This window comes from Xiphias gladius, chromosome 21 (assembly GCF_016859285.1).
Source record: "Xiphias gladius isolate SHS-SW01 ecotype Sanya breed wild chromosome 21, ASM1685928v1, whole genome shotgun sequence".
In the NCBI taxonomy this organism is placed as follows: Eukaryota; Metazoa; Chordata; class Actinopteri; order Istiophoriformes; family Xiphiidae; genus Xiphias; species Xiphias gladius.
The window spans coordinates 6,407,361-6,431,493 of record NC_053420.1 but is presented as its reverse complement, the minus strand read 5'-3'; the positions used below and the strand labels follow the sequence as shown (position 1 = coordinate 6,431,493).

Genomic DNA, 24,133 nt, shown 5'->3' with positions numbered 1-24,133 from the left:
CAGCGGTTCACTGGTGGGGCATCAGGTGCAAAGATTTTAGCAGCAGTCAGACGAACAAAGCACTTTAGAAAATAGAAAATTCACTGTCAGGTCTTAAGTGTCATTCAATCATACATTATACTAAACTGCCTTAGAGGAAATAATGTCAGGTGGAATCAGGTGAAGACATGTCGGTGAAAGTTCAGATCAGAGAACTTTATAAATTTGATATTTTACATGTCACCTTTCATTGTTCATGCACGAGAATAATGTGAAAACTCTCCTCCAGCCAGGGCTGGTTCTCCTTTTGAGATTTTTTGCAATCTGTGGCTATAATACTAAATATTAAAACGTCAACCAGCACCAACAATCATTTATTCCTGACCTTACTCTGAGAAGTGTAAACATGTTTTTCTGTATTTGTTTGATGTTGTCTAAACACAATCTCTGTCTAAATAAAATACAATAAAATCCTCCTAAAACAACTGTCAAACTTATTATTTAAATCAAGAACTGTCTGATCAGAGAATAGGATTTTCAAGATTATGAATCTAATCAGACATTTAATGCTAACTTTCAGCATTTGACAGTTTTTCATAGTCAGTCCTCTGGACCCATTTTGGTTTGTTTCGACAGAGTATTGGATTTCAGTATCCAGCCTCCACCTCCCGGCCTGTTGGAAGCGCTTTCTGGACCATCACAGTTAACAAAAATAATGGTTGACCCTTGACATCAGCCAACACTGTATGTGAAGTCAACAGTAATTGTAATTTTACTGTAGGGAGAATCAGTATTACTGTGATCTTTAAAACTCCCTCATGCAGGTCCAACAGTCTTCTGGATTTCATTCTAACTGGACTAACCACCAGAACAGCTGGTTTCATTGAATCCCTCCTCCTGCCTGGCTCATGAAGTGCCATTAAAATTGTAGTTTTACTTCTTAAGTTTTAACTTGTTTGATAAAGACATTAATTTTTTGGTTGTGTAATTTAGAAAAAGTCATTTTGTAAACAAACACTCTCTGCCTGCCCTTTACTCCAGTTTGATTAATATTTACTTTTTGTATTGCAACATAATGTGGGCTTCCAGGAACCTGAGACATGTTTTGTTATAGGGGTAACCCATTCGAAACCAATCACAGATTTGATTTATGGCTCCCCAAATATGGAGCACCATTCTTCTTAGCATGGAGATGGATATTAAAAGTATATGTCAGCATTTTGGGGAAACATGCTTGTTCTCTTTCTTCCTTAGAATTACATGTTGAAAAGGAAAATCAATCTCATGTCTGTGTTACAGATAAAGCTGGAGATAGGACACGGTCAGCCTACGTTAGCATAAAGACTGGAAGTAGAGGGAAACAGCTGGCCTGGCTCTGCCAAAACTTAAAATATACATCTACTAGCACTTCTAAAGGTCATAAATTAACACGTTGTATCTCTTTTGTCTAATCTGTAGACAAACAGAAATGTAAAAACTACAGTTTTTGGTTTTATGGCAAGTTTTGAGCTGGAACTATTTCTTGTTGAATAGTAGTCGATGCAGTGACTGTGCGCAGCTTCCCGAAATTTTGTTGTTACTGACGTTGCCATGTTTGGTAACATTGTGTCTGTATAGAGACAAAATTTTTGCCATAGCTAGAGACACTACACAGAAGTACTGGGTCAGTGGTTTCACTGTTGTCGTCACAAAATAGTTCCAGCACTCAGACAGGAGACTGATATCGATCACCTAATGAATAAGCAGCCCTGGGTTTCTTGTCTCTTCCTGCTCACTCTACGGTGTACTCTTCTCATTCTCAAAAACATGCTTTTTTTTCAATAAAACATTAAACTTCATCGCAGCTGTGCCCTTCGTTCATCCTCCAGCTTTTGCCCCGATCAAAATCAAATGGCAGAAAAAGTTTTGGAGACGTCTACTGACGCCAAGTTTTAAAACTTGTCTTTCGGCAGAGTCAAACTTGCTGAAGGCTCATAGGTTTGGCCCGATGGCCAGTGCACATACTAAAACATAAATACTCACACACTGATAAATGATAGGTGAAACAGATTTGTGATGAATGATTAAAAGAAATCAAGCTCTTTTACTTTCAAAATATACCCACATATATCTACATGATTCAGAAAAATCAAGAGGAGATTCAAAGTTAAGTTTACTTTGGTCACCTTTTGTTTGTGTCATTCACATTTAGTGAGCTCCACCACCTGCCTTATGTAATGGAGCAAAGTCAGAAGCCCCAAGCATGACAGAAATGACCTGTCGTTTCAAGCAGCTTGAAGTGTTCTCAGTCTGACTCCCAAAGGAGGGGAGGACATAGACATGGTGGCAGGCATTTCAAGCTTTCCGTTTATTTTAAAACCATCATCAGGAGCAGGCGGATGTGCCAAGGAAAGAACAGACCTACACTGTCTGTCAGACATAGCAGCAACAACACAAATAAACAAACAATACTCACAACATTATGCAAACAACTTCACCTCTTTGGAGACTTTTAAACCACTGTGCAAGGAAGGTTAAATCTGCTGATGGCCAAATATACAGTACAGTGTGTGTCGAATATCAGTGGATCTCCTGGTGAATAAACTAGCTACAGTGAGTTTTTTGTTTGTTTGTTTTTTTAACTGAGCAATTGATGGTTTTTTTGTCCTGCAGGACGGTCAGAGATCTGAGAGAACAATCAGTGATCTGAACGTGGTGATGGACACCAGTGACCTGCAGAGCTTCAGCAGCTTCCTGTCTGGGTAAGAACTCACACTGCAGATTGATGTTAAGCTGATCTGGTCTTCCTGCCCCTGGATTTCTGTCTGCGAGTTGTCACATGTGTCTGTAAATTAACCTTTTCTTCAAAAGCAAACCTTTTCAAACTGATCAGCCTCTAGGTGATGGTAATTGGGATTTTGATTTTTCCCAGGATTAGAATATACTGTGTTCAAATCAACAGTAATCAATCAAAGGAATAGCATTAAAAAGATGCAACTCTGTGCATCAAACCGACACTGTTTCCGTTGTCTGAAACTCTGACTCTGAAATTGTGAGTCAGAGTTGTTAGCTGTTCTGAAACGGCAACATTCGAAAGTGTAGTGAAGAGTTGTTCATCGTAGAGAGGGGCAAGATGCCCCATCACTTAAAAATGGAGACTGTGGCACATTCATACAGACATTCATAGTGTTGCAATCACTTTTACACATCAAAAGTGGTGTGTCAGGTGAAAAATTTGCTTGAAAGACAAAATTCAAACCCTTCTTACTCTTTCACCTCCACACCCATGGCCAATCACTGTGGTCAGCTTATAACTTGTTTACACTGTCTGTCTTCCCAGTCCAACTTTACATATTTAGTATTGATGAAACAGACCATGGATGAGGCGGTCTGTTTAGTTTAACTCAAGTGTTTATTAAACGAGAAGAAAATGTCAAGCTGCAAACGCCTGTCATCCAGCTGAACCTCCTCACTCACACTTCGACTCATTCTCACTGTTCGCTCTTTACTCACAAACAACAAGCCTTTCTCATGGCAGAAGTTTTCACTTGTCAAACACAGGTTTAAATCATTATATTCATAATGGCTGCTTTCTGTTCAGGTGTGCTGGCTTACTGGCACACCTAACTGTAAATGGAGCGTAGCCGTCATTAATTTTGTTACACCCCATTATTTTCCTGGTGTGACTGTTCAAAATACCTGAGCTGCATCTTGTCTTTTGACGCTTACTCAGTGATGTCTGGAGCTTAAGTCACTACTTCTGTCCTACCAGGTGCTTTTTGCACAGCAGGAAAAATGTTATTTGTTATCAAACCCGGGAGCTTACCGATGATCTTTCAGCACAGAATCTCTGTGTCACCTTTAATCTGAATTTTTGAACAGGTATAATGTTAAGCTTGACCTTTGGTGCCTTCCGCATAAAGTCAGGATGAATCCGCTTGTGACACATATCAGTTCCAGTAGGGTAAACAGCGGAGCTCTCACTCCTCATGAAAAATTCAAACCACAATCTGAATGTGGGGAAAATGATAAGAAGTATTTGTTCTGTAATGTCAAAACTCAGTATATAATCAAAACAGGCTGTGTCTTCCACGCATCTCTCTTGAAACTGATATTGATATTTGAGTGTTTTAAAAAAAATTACATTGATTAATTTAATTAAATAATATTATAATTAATAATAAAAATAAATAATCATCATCAACATTAATATTAATTAAATAATAAATAACTGGTATTAATTTTTTGACCTCAAACATATCTTTGACATTTCTGCATTTACATGTCTTGTTATTTATCAGCCAACACATAGTTTACACAGATGCTGATATATCTGTGATAACATAAAATCAAACAAATATATCTGCTCTACTTTTATTATCATTTATTAACACAAAACTAGAATGGCACTCAGTGGAGCGCATGCCTCCACCAAGGCCAAACAATCCTACACCTCTCTCTCTAGCTCTTATAACAGACAAATAAAAGGAGAACGGAAGTAGTCTGATAACATAAAAAAGATTTGCCATAAACATAGTAAGTACAACTCTGTGTGTAATTCGGATTCAGCATTCTTTCACAAGATCTGGATTATTATCTGGATCTGCGCCAAACTGTACAAACTCATAGATCTCAACACCATAAATATGTCTATTTCTTTACCTCAAGATCCATACAATATTTCCTGAGAAATTGACGAAAATGTTGAAAAATGCCCTATCTCACACAGTAAAGGAAAAGGGGGGGGAAAAAATCCTGGATCTGCCCTTTTAACCGGATCGGCACCAAAATTCACCGAGTTCTTCCCTGGGATGTGCCCCATCCCTCCACCAAAATCGGTTTAGTACTTTTTGCGTAATCCTGCTGACAAATAAACAAACAAACCAACAAACAGACACAGGTGAAAACATAACCTCCTTAGTGGAGGTAATAAGTTTACCAATGGATAAGGTGAGGTACCATGTAGAGGTTTATTCAGTTCCCACAGCCCTTGAGGGTCTTAAATGTGTTTGCTTAGCATTACACATGGCACACTTGTTATTGTGCTGAGATTTTTGGTTTAAAGGCCCTGAAAAACCCCTTTTCTCAATAAGCTTTGTACAGTGAAAATGGGGTCCTACATTAACACATTTTTTGTCCAGTTTTGGTTATGTATTTCACATTAAAGATCTCTGTATTTGTGTACTTTCACAATCGTCTGGGAACCATGAGTCAGTGTCTCTACAAAAGTTCTTGACTTTACATCTGGACTTAACTTTGGATGCTCTTTGAACAACCTAAAGGGAACCAGAAAAAGGGACTGTAATCAAGAATTTGATTAACACTCTGCAACAAACATGAAAACTTTAAACAAGTAAGGCGTTATTATCCAATTATTCGATCTGAGCCAATGGGCCATATTAATATAAACTACAATTACCAGAGGCAGTCAATCTTCACTGCGGTTGTTCCAGTTTGAACAACTTTTGTCTCATTATTCCGACAATGTGGACGAAGAACAGGCTTGAGAAGTATGGCGTAATGAATTGGCTTAATGGTGGCTTGAATTAACAACAGAATAAAAGGTTTTTAAAAAAAGTCATATAATTAATACAATATGTCCAAATAGCATAACCTTGTTGTATCTCCAAACGCTCTACCTTTCATACAAAAAAAACAATAAGAGTAAATCCTGAACTACCGATCCCAAACCTGTAAAAGGTAGGTTACAAAAAGGTGCTTCCTTATATACAGTATGCTGTATGTTACAATGGCAATAGCAAAAAAAAAGAAAAAAAAAATTCTTGGTCTGGTACACTCTGTCTGAGTGAACCTGGGACATTTTGTTAAAGGCTTTCCAGAGTTTTCCATGGGGGCCCGGGGCTAGACGGCAGTCGGGTGAAGTTTCCAGACAACTGTTATTCCACACAGGGCTGATGGAAACATGGCAACACCCTCCCATATAATGGAGCACTACCAAAAAGACAGAGAGAGAGAGACTGATCCCTGGTCTGATATTGCTGTATTAAACTGATTTGGTCCTACCAGTTCTGAAGGATGCAGATTGATTATACCTTCAGTGTAGAACCAATTAAATTATACTGTCTGTAAATGCAAAAACCTTATCATGTAGTGATTCTAATAAGGTGGAACATTTTAGTGGCTTTCAGTTCATCATCCCAAAGAAGCAGTAAATTTTGTTTGCAGCAAACAGTGGGGAAAAAGAGATCAAATTAAACAAAAAACTCTTTGACTAAAATAATTAACTGTTTTGGATACTCTGCTAGGGACACATTTTGGTTGGTAGCAAAAGAAAAGAAATAACCTCCACACCTAGTGGAGACATTAATGCCTGTCACTGGAACAAATGAGAACAAACATGTAGTTTGGTTGAATAAACTCGAACACATCCACGTAGCCTAATCCTAAACTTTGTTGTAGGATTTATGTTCCATTCATTCTTGGTGCCTCCACTGACTCAATGAATGACAAGCTAATCTTTGGCTTGGATTTGGTATCATGATTGTCTGTTTAGCTGTTTCACAGCTGGTTAGTTTCCTCAATTTTGCATTAATGAAGAAAACAACAATAGGTTTAATGACAGGGAGAAAGGTGTCCAAGACATCAGAGTAACAGTGCATTTAGGGAACATCCCCACCACGATACAAAGCACAAACTGTTGTACTTATACAATGTGAATTTTCAATTTGGACAGATTGTTACCGATTGAATATTAAATATTCTCTTACTTTCGAAGGGTATTATGAATTTCTAATAAAAACTGACGGTCCTGATCAGTATCTCTTGGGGACCAACAAGTGCCAGATATCTTAACATCTTCTGATCAAATTAATGTAATATTTGCTTTTAATGTTCATGGTCCCCAGAAGATGATCGCTAATGTTATGTTCACCCCTTGATATATATTTTTTTAGTGTCATTATCAGCCTTAACCAGTCAACCTATCTCTGGGTGTCATTTCCAGTCAAAACAGAAACTGTGGTAATGTTTGCCGGGAGCAGTTAACTTAACATCTGTCATGTCTCTCAAAGATATATGTTTTTTTTAAGGGTTGCGATTTCTGTAATTCGATTTACAACAACCTGTTCAGCTGTGTCCAATTCATCCACACATGCTGCAATTTTCATGGCAGTTATTCGGTTGTTATTTTATTGGCTCTGGCATAGGAAGATGACATCCCCATTCTTTATTGGGACCAACAAAGCTTGGATTCGCTTGGTTACTGTTCCAACAAGGGAAACAGCCGCCATTGAGCACGACACCACTACGAAATCCGAAATGCGAGCAATGATTCAGAGAACCATGCTGTTGACTTTTTGTTCTGCACCATTTTCGAGCTAAATTGTTCACTTCAACATACATGCTAAATAACAGAATCTGAAGGGTAGATTGCCATAAAACGCACTGATCACATTCATGCTCCCCCAAAGATTAATCCTTTGATTCCCCTTTAAATAATTGGATACAGCAGCCCTACCCGCAAACAAAATCACCAATTCATTGTCACATTGTCATCTTTAAATCTGAGATACATTTTTTTTATGACTACCCAGCAAAACAAGTTTAATTACACTGTCCAAAATACGGGTATGTATACTGTATAAGTTTTTTTCTGAAGCTGAATGCAGTTTCAGCCATCGTTTCGTTTACAATACAAGAAGGTAGAATACGCCCTCTGGGCAGTGCTGCTTCTTCATCCTCTCATGTTGGACTCAGGGCAGACTGGATGCTACACTGACCTCACTATCTCAAAGACGTATTACGAGATGTAATGGGCCAGGGCTAGCTGGTTAGAATGCTAACTTCAGTATACAAAAAGAAGTGACAGAAATAAAAGCAAAACAAGCGTTAACATTGGTATTGCTATCCTCCACCGGAGACAGCTCTTGGCAAGTAAAGGAATAAAGTTTGATGCTGAACTCAAAATGTTTCTTCTAGACTGGTGAGTAAATTAATGCAAATGCAACTACTCTCTTGAAAGTAAACTTCCTTTTTAGCTTCAGAGCTGACTGATATCTCCTGCTGCTGTTCTGACTTCACACTATCAGCCTGTCTTAGACCAGGAAACTCAAACTGCACTTCAGGAACCCAACAGTCGGGATCAGTGCTTCATCAATTGCAGGCTGGTAGTCAAAATGGTTCATGGATCAGTTGACTTGAATCCCCAGGTGACAAGAGCACTACTGTTCTTTAGGATAGTTTTTGACATCATCCAGTCTGCCTCGAGTCCTGTAAGTCCACCCCACAATGCACTGCGCTCAACAGTGTTTCCAAGTCACAGTCACTTGGTCACTGTTGGTCTACAAGAGTTTTCATCTATTCTGCTAATAAAGATTTTAACCTGTTAAGACAATAACATTTAGTGTGTAAAGACGTCAATATCCTGTGTGAAAGCATCCTTGGCTTGCGATAGCTGTCTAGGCAGACCTTGCAACTGCTAACATACTAATTGATACATGATTAATCTTTGAAGGCTTCAAGTCTTTTTTCTTTGGTCTTACACATGTAGGTACAATGATTCTGAGTCTGACTGTGAGCATAGCCCAAATGCAAGTGCTGATATACTGCTTTCATTATACAGCCTGTGTCGGTTAAGAAACCACTTCAGTGAGACAGCAGGACAGATGTGTCAGTGGAATAAAAATAAACAAACAAAAATTCAGTTGTTGGTGTTAATCTTTAACAGTTCCAACCATCTTGATATAACAAAGATTATCAGGTCCCCCCCCCCCCAACCTGCAAGAATGCACGTACGCACACAGAGAGAGAGAGAGAGAGAGAGAGAGAAGGCAGCAGTGTGTCAGAATCATTATCTCCAGTATTTTTCCATCTGTTTCTTGCCAGATTCTGCAGACTGGACCATACAGTCCAGATGTGGTTTGGCCTCAGATATAGAGCAAGTCAGACTTCTGTTCAGAAGCAGGAAAATGCACAGAAAATGCACCTGAGCACATAAACACAACCCATACAACATATTTAGTGTATATACATCAGTGCTGAATTTCCTTAATCCAAATTTACAGTGTTAACATCGTCAATGTGAAGCATAGCTGTGCCTAAGTACAGTTTCACAGAGTGTGGCTGTAGACTCTTGTGAAGACTACACACTTTCTGGCTGCAGTTGAGACCTCTGGCAGTTCACATTGTTGATGGATTACAATAGCACCCTCTGGGATTAGGACCTTTTATTCATCAACAATTCAAATGATCAACTTTGAGGAGGTAGAACTAATAAATTTTCTTAAAAAAAAAAGTTGTAAGATTGCTTCTTTTTCCCTATTTTCCACTTTAGCAGCTGACAATGAAGGAGCAGACAGGAAAAAAAAGGGTGAGAGAGGGCTTTAGGACATACAAACCAGGGCCCTGGGTGGTATTGAACGTTGGACATTGCAGTTATGTGGCATGCACTTTAACCATTCAGCTACTGTGGACACTTGATAAAAACAGTTTTAATGATGTGTACAATGTCATTCCAGGGTGGAGGAGAGCAGGGATCTTCTGCTGTTCTTCAGGACTCTAAGGAGTTTCTCAGACAGGTGTGACGACCGGTGCAGAACCTTCCGGCACTTCCAGGTAACTAATGACACACCTGCACCAAAGTGATCTTCAAACTGGCAACTTCACCTTCAAACACCTGCTTTCCTTGGTGTTTAACTATTTGTGTGTTGCTGAAACATGACATATAACTGTTTGTTCCTCACAATGAATATGACTGACTCTGGATTTGGCCAGGTTGGTCCTTTTCTCCTACGAAATGTGTTGAACGCCACTGATCACATGGCAGTAGGATGGCAAAACATGGAAGTATTTAGGCCCAATGAGAGTTCCTCAGCTTTTCTTTAATTGTTTGTATATGAGTCCAAAAACATGATCCATCCTGAATTCCTTCAGTGGGGAGACCAGATGGTCAGTCAGTCAGTGTGGGGGCAGACAGACTTAAAAGGTCAGCTCCAGGTTGGAATTCATCTTTAACCTCTGCTGTACCCCTGCTGGATTTCACCCTCATCCATCAGCAGAAGAGCCTTGTTGTCTTGTCCAACTAGTGGTCAGAGGTTCAAACGTGAAGGTTTTGATTTCTATTTGTGGGCCAGCTGGACTGGCTTCAGGTTTGCCATTTCAGAATGGCAGTAAAACTCTGACACTGGGTTTGCTTTCCTGAGGCAACCCTTTAACACCCACTGTTCCACCCACAGGACAGTAGCACTATGATAACTTTCACAGACTGCCAGCATGCATTGAAAATGCAATATATGTATTGATAGATTAGACTCTGATCTTTTCGGCCACTGTCTCAATTTCATGAAACTCAATGTGGGCCTCCAAACCAAGATGGGAAAATCCTTATCAGTGCTTTTCTTCTCGAGAGTTTTGGTGCAAGATAAGCAATAGATTGGAAACATTTAATTCTCAAGCCTAAATTTGGGTAAGAAAGCATAGAGATACAGTAACTTGATTGATGGCTGGGTGAATGGCTGAATGGGTGAATAGATAAATACAATACAACAGATAAACAGATAAATGTTGATACAAAGTGGGATTTTTTTCCTGTTGTCCCAAAATTAAACTTTAAAGTTAAAAGATGGCTGTCGCCCCCTTTTCAAAGGAGATACAATGACACCTCCAAAAAGGTGCCAATTTATACAGTGGCTAATGTATGTAAACTGCATAGATTCAGGCTGATGAAAGAGTAGAAAAATTATTGTCAGTGCAGTGGGTGTGAATTCATGTTGGCATGGTAAATATCAGGGTGGGACTTAATTGAAGAGGGAGCACTAAAATGTCAAATAGTAAATCAAGCTGCAGAGTCAATATGGAACCTATTTTCCTGTTTACTTGGAGAATGTAAAGTTCTGCCAAGTTGGCTGGGCTGAAGGAGAAATAACCCACATTTTCCATACTGGCCTGTGTGCTCTAAACTCTTATTTTGCTTTACTTGCATTTTCTTCAGTGTTATTATGGAAAAATGTAATTCCCTTTCTAACTGTTCTGGTGTAATGTGGAGAGTGCCTTGTAATCTGATTTCCATGCTTTAATGACACACAGACATGAACATGTACTTTGAGGAATATACAAATAAAAACATAAAACAAAGAGGTCGCATACAGTCCAGGCCAGGAATCGTAACATTTTTGTTGCTGGTAGACCATGACATTAAACAGCGAGTCACTGTAGAACTACAGCACTGCAGATCATGGTTGGCTACATACCGGTTACAAACCACAGATATTTACAAGCATGTGGCCAATCACTGATTAGCATTTCTCCATTGAAATATTACTGTTAAATGTCTCTCAATGCACAAACATTGAGACTCTACAGTCAGCCATGGAGAATGATGTAATGCAGTTGTTTTTGTTGTGCTAGTGGTGTGGCTTAAAGATGGCGATATCAGTGTCAACTTAACAATATTAGTTAGAAATCTAATGAAACACCATTTGTAAATTATCTCATTATAGTATTTGACATTTCCGTATTGACATTTCTTGGTATTTATTGGTTGACACAATATATACACTGACTTCGACACTGGAGGTTGTGTTGTCATTTAAAGTAAACCAAATGATGTCAGATTGTCTTTATAAACCTCTGCCATTATCAGTATCTTGTACTGTTCGTTCAGTTGAAATATTTAGGACTGTGTGGTGTTATGAATTTTTCAAACTGTAAGGGCTTGGGATATAAAATGTGGAAAAAGTTGTATGTGGTCATCCGTATGTATGAAACAGACTCCGACAATGATTCTAAACACATTTTAATTAAAAAAGTTTAACTTTATTAGAATATCCTAAAAACATAGCTATGTCACATACACATCTTCCTGGACCACTATCTTATTCACATCAGTAATTTTTTCTTACTGGAAGGGAAGAGTTAGGGACTCAAGCAAGACATTTTAAAAGAAGACAAAAGAGAGAGGAGTCATTTTCACATTACTATATTTCATAGATATAATGCTCCCCAGGTCACTTCAACTGGAGTCTATAAATTAAAAGGAACAAGGTGAAGTTAAGTCACAAAATGTTTAAGAAAGCCTGCAGCTGGACAAGTCTACATGGCCATTGCCCTAATGGAGAAGCATAGGTAATGGAATAATTAAAAGTGAAATTAATTCACACAATGGTAGAGCGAAGCCCAGAGTGCTGTGTTTATTTCTAGTAATTTTTCTGAGACAACCACTTAATGAGAAAAGTATTTACAGACTACCTGTAGGCAATTCAAGACAGTCTAATGTTTATCAGCTGTCTGAGTCAGCTGGGATCAATAGTCTGACAAGAAAGAAATCTCAAAGCAACATAAAATTAATGTCATTGAAATGCTAACAATGCTCACGGGCTATTTTCCTTTAATTGCCATTTCAGAAACGTTTTCCACTGTCATGAAACAAGGTTCAGTTGAAGAAATAAGACTAAAAATCAACATGCAGGTATCAAGTATTCCTTCTGTATGACTGAATTGACTTAAATCCTGTTTGGAAGATACTGTATCATCTTCTTCCCTACTTCTCTCCTACTTGAGGTTTACTCAAAAACATCTAAAAATATTGTTTCTTAATCTAAATCTAAGATATCATTCAGTTGTAAAAGTATGCCAGACAAAACTTCTGTCATGTATTGTGCTTGCAATGATGTCTGTCCAAAAGAAATCCCAATTGAGCCACAATAAGCAAGATGAAAACGTGGGTGAATTATAAACTCCTTTTGGACATATTTTACTTGGTGTAGTATTCTAAAACATTTTGTTGTTAATTTAATATAAAACCTTGAAATCTACAAGATAATTGTTTAGGTCAGTAAAAGCAGCAAAAATATTAAGAAGGTTGTAGCAATATCTTGAATTTTAATTTTAATTTTTTTTTCTTTAAAACCTAGAGTTAATTATAGCAACAAATGCTTCTATTTTAAAATTCATTTCACAAAGAGTGTGAAAACATGGGCCTGTTGTGTTTTTAAACTAATAGGTACAGGTAGTTACAAGCAAGCCTGCTGGCTTGTGGCTGCACCTGTGTGTTGGTTCAGTGTCGCAAGCAGTTTTTGTAGTTTCATTCATCCAGGTAGTACTGCGTCAGGTCAAAATGAAACAATAAATTGGACTGTCACTGTGGGGGTTTTGACACTTCTCCACTCATTCACATGAGGGTTACATCAGTTCTACTGGCATTACATCACCTGTGCAAAAGACATTCAGAGGGCACCTCACCTGTGGTGTTTTCTGAACAGGTGGCCTAAGTCTTTTTAGGCTATCTGTCAATTACAGTTCCATTGTGAATGCTTCAGTATGCTTCAAACAAAGTGTTTTTTAAATTTATTAACAGCATCTGAATACCCTTTCCAATAGTGGAATCAAAGGCTGTGTTGGACAGTTTTTGTAAGTTGTCCAAAACAGACAAACTGACAAGTCAAGTTTATGCAGAGATTGGCTAGGTGTGTGGATGTCTGAAAGTAGTCAGGGTTTCAACTTCTTTTCTTAAGTTCTTCAATCACTTTTTCCAAAACACTTGGAAGGAGAGACTGTCTGAAAGCACGTGCCATTATGCCCATTTGTATGATTCAACGCATAAAGGTTACAACACGATGCAAAAAAGACAGAGTTGTTGGAAAGAGAACAGGGTGGCAGAGGGATTTTGCCACAAGGCTGTTCACCTCACCTTTCCTTGAGGACATTCATAACTAGTAGAAACACTGATTTTACACATGGTCATACAAACTAGTTAGTTTGAAGCATATTGAAGAATTCACACACCTTCTCCGATGGCTTTGCACCAATTCATGTGACTATGACTCTCAACAACTCTCGTGCAGCTTCCTGCAGACATTCTTGCAGACAAATGCCTGATACTCCACCAGACAGTAGTACTGATGAAGGCCAGAGTAGAGAAACTCCTTCAATTCTACACCTTCAGTCCGGTGAATGGTTTCATTTCGACCTGACAATGTCACAAGCTGTTTGTAGGTTTGCTGAAGTAAAAACATAGACACCATGGGACTAGTGCCCCAAAATCCAGAACGTCACGGTATCCCCCAGCACTGTGTTGTGGGGAAACTGCTCCGTCAGCAACAAAGGGGCTACAGTAAAGTTTCTGCCTCCTCAGCGGTACTTTCCAATAGGCAGTACCTTCATACAGGTGAAGCTGTCGGGGTATTTGGACAACACCACCGGGTTGCCGTCTAAACGGACCTCATTGAGGCTTAGTCGTAGGTAGTAAGTGTCATTAGACCTGCAGAAGGTGTCTTTGCTGACCTCAGTGATGTTGTTGTTCTGGAGGAAATGAAAACAATGTCAAGAATGTAACAGAGCGATTAAAGTAGAGTCAAAACAGGATTAGGTTTAAAAAATTTTCCTGTAATCTTGATTTTAATCTCATTTAGTAAATCCTAGCAAAAAAATAATGAATGTATTCTATTTTGAATTAAATATAGAACTCAACCACTTGTCCAATAATAAGAAGGTGTCCGTATATCTGAGGTCACTTTATTTGTATATATTTTGATAGTAAAAGATACAAACCTGTAGATGTAAAATCCGAACACTCTCTGGGATGTGTGGAACAGCTTCCAGCTGGTTGTCAGCCAGGAACAGGTTGTACAGCTTGGTCAGTTTCTATTGGGGAAACAAAATCACACCACAAACACCCAGTAGATTTAATAGTTATTAGCTGTCCTATCAATGTAAGGGAAATAAAGGTGCACATGCAAATATATACTGCATACCTGACTATAATCCACACAGTGTTTAAACCAGATACACTTCGGAAATAACAGAGAAGTGACTATCAGTTATATGGATCTGTTAACACTTTCAGAAATATACTTTTTGTTTTCTTTCTGATAGTGAGATGAAAAGACTGATATCAATCTCATGTCTGTACATTAAGTATGGAGCTGGAGTCAGGATGTGTTGATCTTAATTTAGACTAAGTACTCACTAGTTTATATGTTATAGCTTGTTTGCTTAATTAATACACAAAAAAAAATGTAAAACATTTTTTGCTTTTACGAGGAGTTAGGAGCTAGAACTATTTCTTGTTGAACAACAGCTGGGTCGAGTGTCTTTGCATTATATACTGTGCTGTCACATTGAAGTTGCTGTGTTTGCCACCATCATGCCTGTACAAAGACCAAGACCAAAACCTGTGCTCATCAATCGTATCTGTCAACCTGCGCTATGGCCAGAGCTGTTGCACAGAAGTACTGGGGAAAGGTTGTATGGGCAAGAAATAGTTCCGACATGTATCTCCCCCTAAAACCATAAACTTCTCATCTCACTCTTGAGAGGAAGAAAATAAGCGAATTTCCCAATATGTTGAACTATTGAACCAACTAATATGATGTTTGAAATCTCTGCAGTTAGACAATAGAAGGTCCATCCAAGCATTCCTGTAATGCTTTTCTATATAATACGTTCTACAGTAACCTAAAGTGTTGTTGCATAGTATCCTGTAGTACGCCTGTCTTCATCTTAAGCATAACAGTATATTGCTGAGTGGAGCTCACATGGCTTGCTGGAAGTTTGGTTATTTCATTGAAACTTTTGTTTTTTGGTTCGTATATCTCTTCAGACGACTTGCTAATGATCTTGCCAATGAGCTAGATCTAGTTCCGGTCATTAAAAAAAATGCTTTGATTTGCCCCAATCCCCCTCCTTCAGATTGAGTTTGGTAATTCCTAATTGAAAAAGGTGGGAGAGGTAATGAGGTGTACCTTGAAAGCATTAGCTTTGACACCCTTGGTTTTGAGGCGGTTGTGGTTGGCGTTGAACGATGTGAGTTTGGCAGGGAGCATAGGAAGTTTGACCAGTCTGTTCTCAGCCAGAGACAATTCCTCAAGCAGTGATAGTTTAGAGAATGCCCCGTCTTCAATCTCTGAAATCAGGTTCCCTGTCAAGTCAATCCTCTTCAGAGTCACTGTTGGCAGATGGAAAAAAATCAGTTGTCATTTGCTGTAGTCATGTAGTCATTTTGGATGTCTCACTTTCTTTTCTTGTTGTGCTGCCATATTAATGTTACATTGAATGTTAGTATCCCTCTGCATTTTTGTTTAGTATTAAATATTTTTTAATAAAGTTTACACTTTTTGGTGTGTTTGGTCACTAATCACAGCACCTGCAGGTTTTGGCACCTGTTTTGGATCAACTGGTTCTTGTTCCTTCAATGTTCGGCCGAGTTGCTACAGACACCTGTCAATTTGTTCCACCAGTATTATTGTCCCTGGAGAGATGACTGTAGTCCATTACAAATATTTCTAACAATGTAGTACCTGTTAACTACCATGACGTATACCAGATAACCAGCTAAACTGTTCAACCAAGATCCTATAGAGAGGGGCATCCCTAAAAATATATTTGTAGATGTATATTTGTGAAATAGTCTTACTGGAAAGCTACTTTTTGTTTGGCATATATATCGGATATCAGGACTTTTAGTTCCAGGTTTGGGTCAAGCTCCAAAAGCACTAGCTCCTACATTTTTCACAATACAGCTTGATAGTCTCTTTACATTAGACCCTCCCTGCCTGGGAGGGACATGGACATGGTAAACACATATTTCAAACTCCAGTTTGTAACGCAGGCTTTGAGTTAGACGGAGCTAAGATCATACTGATGATATCACCATGACACCAACATGAGTTGGGCATTACGTACTTTATATACAGTGGAAAGATAAAGTAAGTGAACCCTTACCTGGAAATAATTTTGTTTTATATATAAATCTGTCTTAAAATGTGGTCAGATTTACATCTAAATTACAATTATATGGCAGAGGTGAAGCAGTTCTGTAAGGAAGAATAGTCCAAAATTCCTACTGAACGTTACCAGAAACGCTTGTTTGAGGTTAATGCTCCCAAAGGAGATTCAACCAGATATTAAATCTAAGGGTTCACTTACTTTTTCCACCGGCATGGTGAATGTTTAATCTTTTGAGACTTTATTGAACACAACCATTATAGTGTTTTGTTTTATTAGCTTAGGCAAATTGTGTTGTCTGTACTTTGGATTTAGATGAAGACCAGATCACATTTTATGACCAATTAATGCAGAAAACCTGGTATTTCTAAAGAGTTCATGTGCCACTGTAACTGTTTTCACAGGTTGAATAAGACTAACCATGACTAGTAAACCGATCTTCACTTGTAAAAGTGGTGGAGTGCCCCTTTAACATAAACAGCTATATGAGGGCTTTGTCTAAATAACAAAATAAAGTATACATTGTGTAAAATTTTGATTTCCGTCAGGAATTATCTAATCAAAAACCAAGAAAAAGAATCTGGCTTAGCATTTGCAACCAACATTCTGTCTTTAACAGCATGACCATGGTCTGACTTTGCTGAGCAGGCAACAAGTTATGATGGAGACAGTTTTTAGACTTACCAATGTCAGCAAAGTCTTTGTTGCTGATCTTTTTGATCTTGTTGAAGCGGGCATACAGATAGGCTGTCTCCTTAGGCAGCGTGGGAACAGTGGTCATGTCTGGACTGACCTCCTCACAGTACACTGAGCCAGTCAGACACACACACAGCAGGCAGGTAGGTAGATCTGCAACACAGAGTCACCACACAAACATTAAGCCTTCTTCAGAATAATTTGCCAACATCTATATCAGCAAAGAGCTGTTGCAGGCAGGACGGAAAGCTTTGACTGACTTTGCTGCAGTCACAGAAGTTCACTTTTAACAACCAACCACTGATCTATGACTAAGGCTTGAACTAATAATTACTTTCTCAATTAATTGGTTATTCTATAAAATGTAAGAAAATAAACTTTCTTGAAATCCAAGGTGATGTCTTCACACGTCTTGTTTTGTCTGACCTACCAACAAAAACCCAAAGATATTCAGTTTATTATCACATAAGATAAAAGAATGTGGAAAATTCTTCTATTTCAGAAGCCTATTGATTAGTTGGCTCATCAGCTATAATCAGAACTGTTACAAAGCAGAAAACTGAATTATACTGTCAAACCCACATTTTTCTACCTGTGTTGAAAGAATATTATGGTACAAAATAAACAATTTTGATGAATGACGGCTTATAACTTCAAATATTCAGTAATTCTCTTTGTGTGGGAGTCAGTCATCCTCCGGTCACCTCCATTTCATTGCAGCAGTGAAACTTCTTACTGGCAGTAAGGAGAGAGACTGAATCCGCTGTACTGTTGTCTCTTCACTGTTTACCGGTGAAATATCTAATTGATTTTGAGTTTCTTTTGTTTTCACAGCCCTGCATAAACTGACACCTAATTACATCTCCAATCTCCTCAGTTCATATTGTGCTTTCAGACCCCTCAGAACCTCTGATCATTTACTCCTCGCTGTTCCACGTTCCCAGAATCCAAAGGTGACTGAGCTTCTAATGTTGCTGCTCCTACAATGTGGCACAGTTTACCATTGACTGTCAGGCCTTCATCATCTTTCACCACTTTTAAATCCCTTTTTACTATTACCTTTCAGTTATTTGCCTATTTATTTTTGTTTGAATTATTTAACTTTTTAAAATCTCTCTATAAAGCACTTTTGTCAACACTTGATTTTTTAAATGTGTTTATATAAATAAATTTGACGTGGCGTGACGTGACGTGATGTGACGATAACTAGGATGATTAGCATAAACTCACAAGTTTTCCAGCTATAATTTGACTGTTTTTAAATTTTCCTTTTTACTTATTTTAATGTGCAAAGGTAGATTAGTCCAGTTCTTGTCAACCCAGAATGTAAAGAAACAGGTGCTGGTGTCAAACGTTGGTAAGCACAAGTCAGCAACACTACTCTGATGGAATGAGTTCCCCAAACCCTACAAATGAAATACTCTGGTCTCTGTTGTTAAAGATATTATGAACCATACTGAGTTCTAGTTGTACACTGTCCAAGCACTTTCTTAGGAATACCATACAGTGTTAATTTCGTTAATGAAAACTGTGGAAAAATATTCGGTGACATCCAATTTTTTCATGATGAAAACAAGACAAAAACTAAATAAAGAGTAACCTTTGAAAATGACAGCGATGACAAAACAAATAAAAACTAAACAATAATGTGAAAGATGGATGAACAGACAAGTTTTAATGCAAAATCATATTTAACAATCCTCATTTGTGGAATCACACATTGTAGCTCTTGATTAGTAAAACAGTTTCCTGTGCTGCCCAAAATATTCTTGTTCAGAAGATGATTTAGCTGCTTGACCTGTTGCACTATTTTTAATAAGAAACACCTGGCAAAGCTATGTGTCTGTCAGTAATGTTATCTGATGTTACCTGTTCTTGGAAGAACAGATTTAGGGACTAAGTTCATCTACAGTCCACTGAGAATTAGACAAGAGGCGACAACAAAACAGCTGAGACCAACTAAGATAACATGCAGGCAGCGCAATGACTTTTTAAAAAGGTAAGCTAATGTAACTATCAAGTACTGTAGATGTGGAGGTAACGTTATTGTTACTTTCAGCTGGTTATCTTTAATGTTGCTATCAGGAGGAGTAAGTTCCAGGGTTAATGTCGTTGGTCCATCAAAATCATCCTGTAGATTTTTGCTAAACAAAGATCACAGTGTTGATGTTATCTGACGATATAGCGTCTCCTCTCAAACTAAACCCAGAAAATGTACAGTATTTTACAGAACAAGTTAGCGAATCCAGCTTCTGAATGACTCCCTGAACTGCAGTGAACAGCACAGGTAGCTGTAGTAAAGCTAGGTTAGCAGGAACAACTGTACTAGTTTAGATTAGAGGGACAGTTCTGTTTAAACATACAGAGTTTGGAAATGCTAACTGGATTTACTGAGGTGAGCCAATCTGTATTACTGCAGAGCAGCGTGACATGGGCTCCTTGCGAGAGACACCTGTAACCATGGAAAAGTACACAAAGTTCGCAACAGATGCTTAGTTTTTGTTGATTAAAACTAGACTAAAAATAACAGAAATTAAATGACTAAAATTTGGCCAAAACTAAAACACATTTATGTCATAAAACTAAGACTAAAACTAAATAAATTTTGAGAGCCTCCCTTTGCTCTCAAAACAGCTCAGTTCTTCGTTGCCTGGATTCCACAAGATGTTGGAAACTTTCCTTTGAGATTCTGGTCCTTGTTCACATGATTGCATCACATCATTTCTGCAGATTTGTCAGCTTCACATTCATGCTGCCAATCTCCCGTTCTAACACATCTCAAAGGTGAAGATTCAGATCTGGTGACTGAGAGGGGGGGCATTGAAGTTCACTGAACTCATTGTCATGTTCATGAAATCAGTTTGAGGCAACTTTTGCTTTGTGTGATGGTGTATTATCATGCTGGAGGTAGCCATTAGAAGATGGTAAATTGTGGTCATAAAGGGATGCACATGGTTAGCAACAATACTCGGATAGGATGTGAATTTCAAAAGATAACTGATTGGTATTAAGGGGCCCAAAGCATGCCAAGAAAACATTCCTCACATTGTTACACCAGCAGCAGCAGCCTAGACTGTAGACATAAAGGCAGGTTGGGTTCATGGATTCAGCCTGTTGATGAGAAATTCTGACCATACCTACCTAGCATCTGCGTGCCTCGGCAGAAATCAGGATTCATTAGACCAGACTACGTTTTTCCAGTCTTCAGCTGTCCAGTTTTGGTGAGCCTGTGCCCTGTGCCTCAGATTTCAGTTCTTGGCTGACAGAGTGGAAACTGACGTGGTCTTCTGCTGTTGTAGCCCATCCACCTCAAGGATTGACAAGTTGTGCATTCTGAGATGCTTTTCTGGTCATTAGAGTAGTAAAGAGTGGTTATCTAAGTTACTGTAATCTTTCTGTCAACTCGTACCAGTCTGGCCTTTCTCCTCTGACCCCTCTCAACAATATGGTGTTTCTGTCCACAGAACTGCTGAAAATCCCAGGAGATCAGCAGTTTCAGAAATACCCAAACCAGCCCGTCAACCCAAAATCATGCCACGGTCAAAGTCACTGAGATCATATTTTATCTCCACTCTGATGTTTGATGTGAACATTAACTGAAGCTCCTGACCTGTATCTGCATGGGTGTATGCATTGCGCTGCTGCCACATGCATTCATAAGCAGGTGTAAAGGTGTTCCTAATAAAGTGCTCAGTGAGTGTATGTCTAGAGTCTTTATAGGCGACCACCTGAGCTTCCGGAATAGTTGTTGGCCAACATGTGTTCCTGGGTTCAAACCCAACACAACCCTGAATAATCTATCATTTGTCTTTGAGTGTCTTTCCCGGACCTTCAAACCATTCAGATTAAGTTAAAGCAACTCTCAAAACAATTAGCCATAATTTTAAGTTTCCCTTATCATTTCAATTAGATTTGCTTGTTTGTGTGACAAGTTGCTGATGAGGTAACAAGGTCTTTGTCTTACCTATAACGTCTGCTCCCTCTGGGACTGGGGTGTAATCAGGTTCTTCAGTAGGAGGCAGGGCCCTCTGCAGGAGAAAACAAGGCCTGTTCATATACTGGCCAGCTCATTGGCTAGAGCAAAACATTGACACTGCCAGGGTTAGGGGGCCAGTTTTGATAAAAAATGCATACACATTGTGCCGTGTCATATTTTGGGTAGAAACCAAATGAAGATGAAACAAAATCGTATAGATATCTGTACTGCGCTGTGCTTGGCTCAGCCTGGAGTCAGTAACACTAGCATGTAAGAGGTTAATACAAAGTTAACTAACTTCAGCCAGTACAGTTAGACAAGATGGACAGGTTAGGTTTGATGTAATGGTTAATCTGGATAAAATGCATTACAGCTGACAACTTTCTCTTACATACACAAGCATGTAGACCTGTACCCAGTTTACACTACAGTTTACACTGATGGTGATATTAAGTCTTACTGTTATGAATTTATTGTAAACTAAGGGTTACTGTAACTAAGGGTGGTAACTGAATGTGTGATGTTGATCATTGGAGAACAATAAGTTTAGTCTATTAGAGATCCTATTGGGTCTAATAAAATACAGCTTTGTTGGCATTCAGACCACAAGATCACTGTCTTTATAAAATGACACAAAGTTGTGTTTGTGGGGGCATGCTGCTTCAAATATAAGTGAGAAGATGAATCTGAATCCTGAAAGTTAAGTTTCAGTAACGGATCAATGAGTTTAAAGGATTATCAATACCAAAACACTGTAGAGTAAGTTAGAGCCAGCATTTTTAAATTTTTCAAATGGCAAGTTATAACAGCGATAATCACTTTAATAATCAGCGATAATCATCACCTCTGTTGCTAGAATACCCAGGTGAACAGTCGAATTACACTGTTCATGTTACAAAGTCATCTACAAGGAATGCGTGCTTGGATGTATTTGATTGGCGAGTGCAATGCATTCTTGGATGATGTTTCCACAGAAGTTGTTGGCTAAACTTTTGCAGAAACATCATCCAAGTTTAACTTTTTTGTTTCATTGCTTTGGCCAGAGCCTCTGCATCTTGTCCCCTCACTGTGCTAACACAGTGACGGCCACTGTCTGAAAAGAACAGACTCTGCTCAGTGCCCGCATTATCAACAATCTAACATTGATTTCCAGGGTATATTGGCTAGCAGAGCTCTCTATAGCAGTCCTCATTATATTCTGCAACTCGCTTACAATCATGCACACTTGGCCAGGGGCTTAACTGCTATGGCCTAGTGTGCATGATTTTAGTGTTTGTTATTAGTTGCTGGCTCTGATGTCTGTCACTGATGTTCTTGATAAATTAGGTGTTGTGGATAAGTAACCATCTCTCTTCAATACATATTTTTATCAGGATCTTTATCCTCAGAATGACGCATACCCAGTAATGCTGTCGTACTGCCATGTAGGAGCCAATGCAAAACAGGTTATTTTTAAGGTTTTGTGCATTCTCAGTCCCTGAACCAAGAAGCCTTTAGACCTTTGGAGGTTGTCATTAATTTTGTCCTTCAGCCTGAGTATATTTGGGCTTCTAACAAATTCAAATCTTTAAATGGTGGTGGCTGGGTAACTTAGTTTGCCAGTAAGCCCCTCACCAATGAGGCTTAGCTTGAGGGCTAGCTTATCCTCCATCATCGCGCCATGGGTTCAGTTCCCTTGAGGGGCTGTAACCAATAAGAGCATCCCTGAGAAAAATACCAACCTCAACCCTGCTGCTGGTCTCTGAATTAACTGTCTGTCCCTCAAACGAATCAAAGGGAACAAAACTTTCCACGTTGTGGATTAAAAAGTCAGCCTAAGTGGTTAACTGTATCTGCAGTAGGGTATGAGTGTGTATGTGTGTGAAGGGTCTGGCACAGAATTCTATGAAAACAGCTGGTCCCAAATGAAGTTTTTATTCAACTGAAGTTGGCAAAAATTTCTGATAAAATTTGACTGGTCTGAACAGAATCTTAGCAGTGTGTCTATGTGCTTATATTTAGTGTAAAAAGTGCATTTAAATCCATACATAGGATTGCATATATTTATTTGTGTTTATAAATTTATATTTATCACCTAGGTAACTAACCTTAAATTATTATTTAACAGTGACATTCACAACTGTAAAGATTGTCTTTTGAAGTTGTGCAACAAATGAATGGCATAAGCAAATTACTGATCAAAACTGTACTTGCTGACATTGGGGTACTTGCAGAAAAATGTGTTAAAGCTTGAAAAAACTATAAAATTTCAGCATATTTTAAAATATATTTTAAATTAATGTATTTTTCAGAGTTATTGAAGACAACATTTTCTGGTAGATAGGCATAACGTAAGTAAGAAAATTCTTACCCTAGCCCTCCTTGATTTTAAATTGTCACTGATGTATCCGTTCAGCTCCCTGCCAGGTAGAGATCCTGGTATCAGCTGTGAGTCCTGGTCAAACCTCCTGGCCGATGCTGCCACCAGCCATGGCACCAGCATACAGGTGAATAAGAAAGCCTTCATGCTGTCCAATGCAGTGTGACACCAGCTCGCCTTAAAGCCTGAGTTTGGGTCAGCAGCTGCTCTCAGCTACGAGCCCCTGTTGGGATGTGTCAAATGACTGTATTTAAAGGCTGAACCAGTAGCTTGCAGCACACTCTTAAAGCAGGGTTTATTGAGCAGAGCACTTAACCCTTGCCTGACCACTAACCATCCATCTGCTGTGAGAGAGACAGAGACACAGAGAGGATATGCAGAAAGAGGCCGACAGATGAAAAAGAGGCACATATGGAAAAAGACAGAGTTAAAGAGAGAATAAAGTGCCCATTTTTTCTGGTAAA

General features: G+C 38.7%; 2 protein-coding genes across 3 annotated transcripts in view; one reads left to right on the top strand and one right to left on the bottom strand.

The window, feature by feature from the left end:
* The window catches only part of LOC120807067 (centromere protein P), a 106,678-nt gene that overhangs the window by 3,333 nt on the left and 79,212 nt on the right, over positions 1 to 24,133 (top strand). For both annotated transcript variants that reach the window (XM_040158717.1, XM_040158718.1), the window contains 2 exons: positions 2,632 to 2,720; positions 9,435 to 9,531. In XM_040158717.1, coding sequence (XP_040014651.1) covers positions 2,632 to 2,720; positions 9,435 to 9,531 — 186 coding nt within the window. The remainder of the gene's footprint in view (positions 1 to 2,631; positions 2,721 to 9,434; positions 9,532 to 24,133) is intronic.
* ogna (osteoglycin, paralog a) lies at positions 10,998 to 23,895 on the bottom strand. Its single transcript, XM_040158719.1, has 6 exons — positions 23,661 to 23,895; positions 21,299 to 21,362; positions 17,323 to 17,487; positions 15,657 to 15,859; positions 14,464 to 14,556; positions 10,998 to 14,214 (listed from the first exon to the last, which is right to left on the bottom strand). Exons 1-6 carry the CDS (start codon positions 23,814 to 23,816, stop codon positions 14,044 to 14,046), a joined length of 852 nt encoding a protein of 283 aa, XP_040014653.1. The 5' UTR covers positions 23,817 to 23,895; the 3' UTR covers positions 10,998 to 14,043.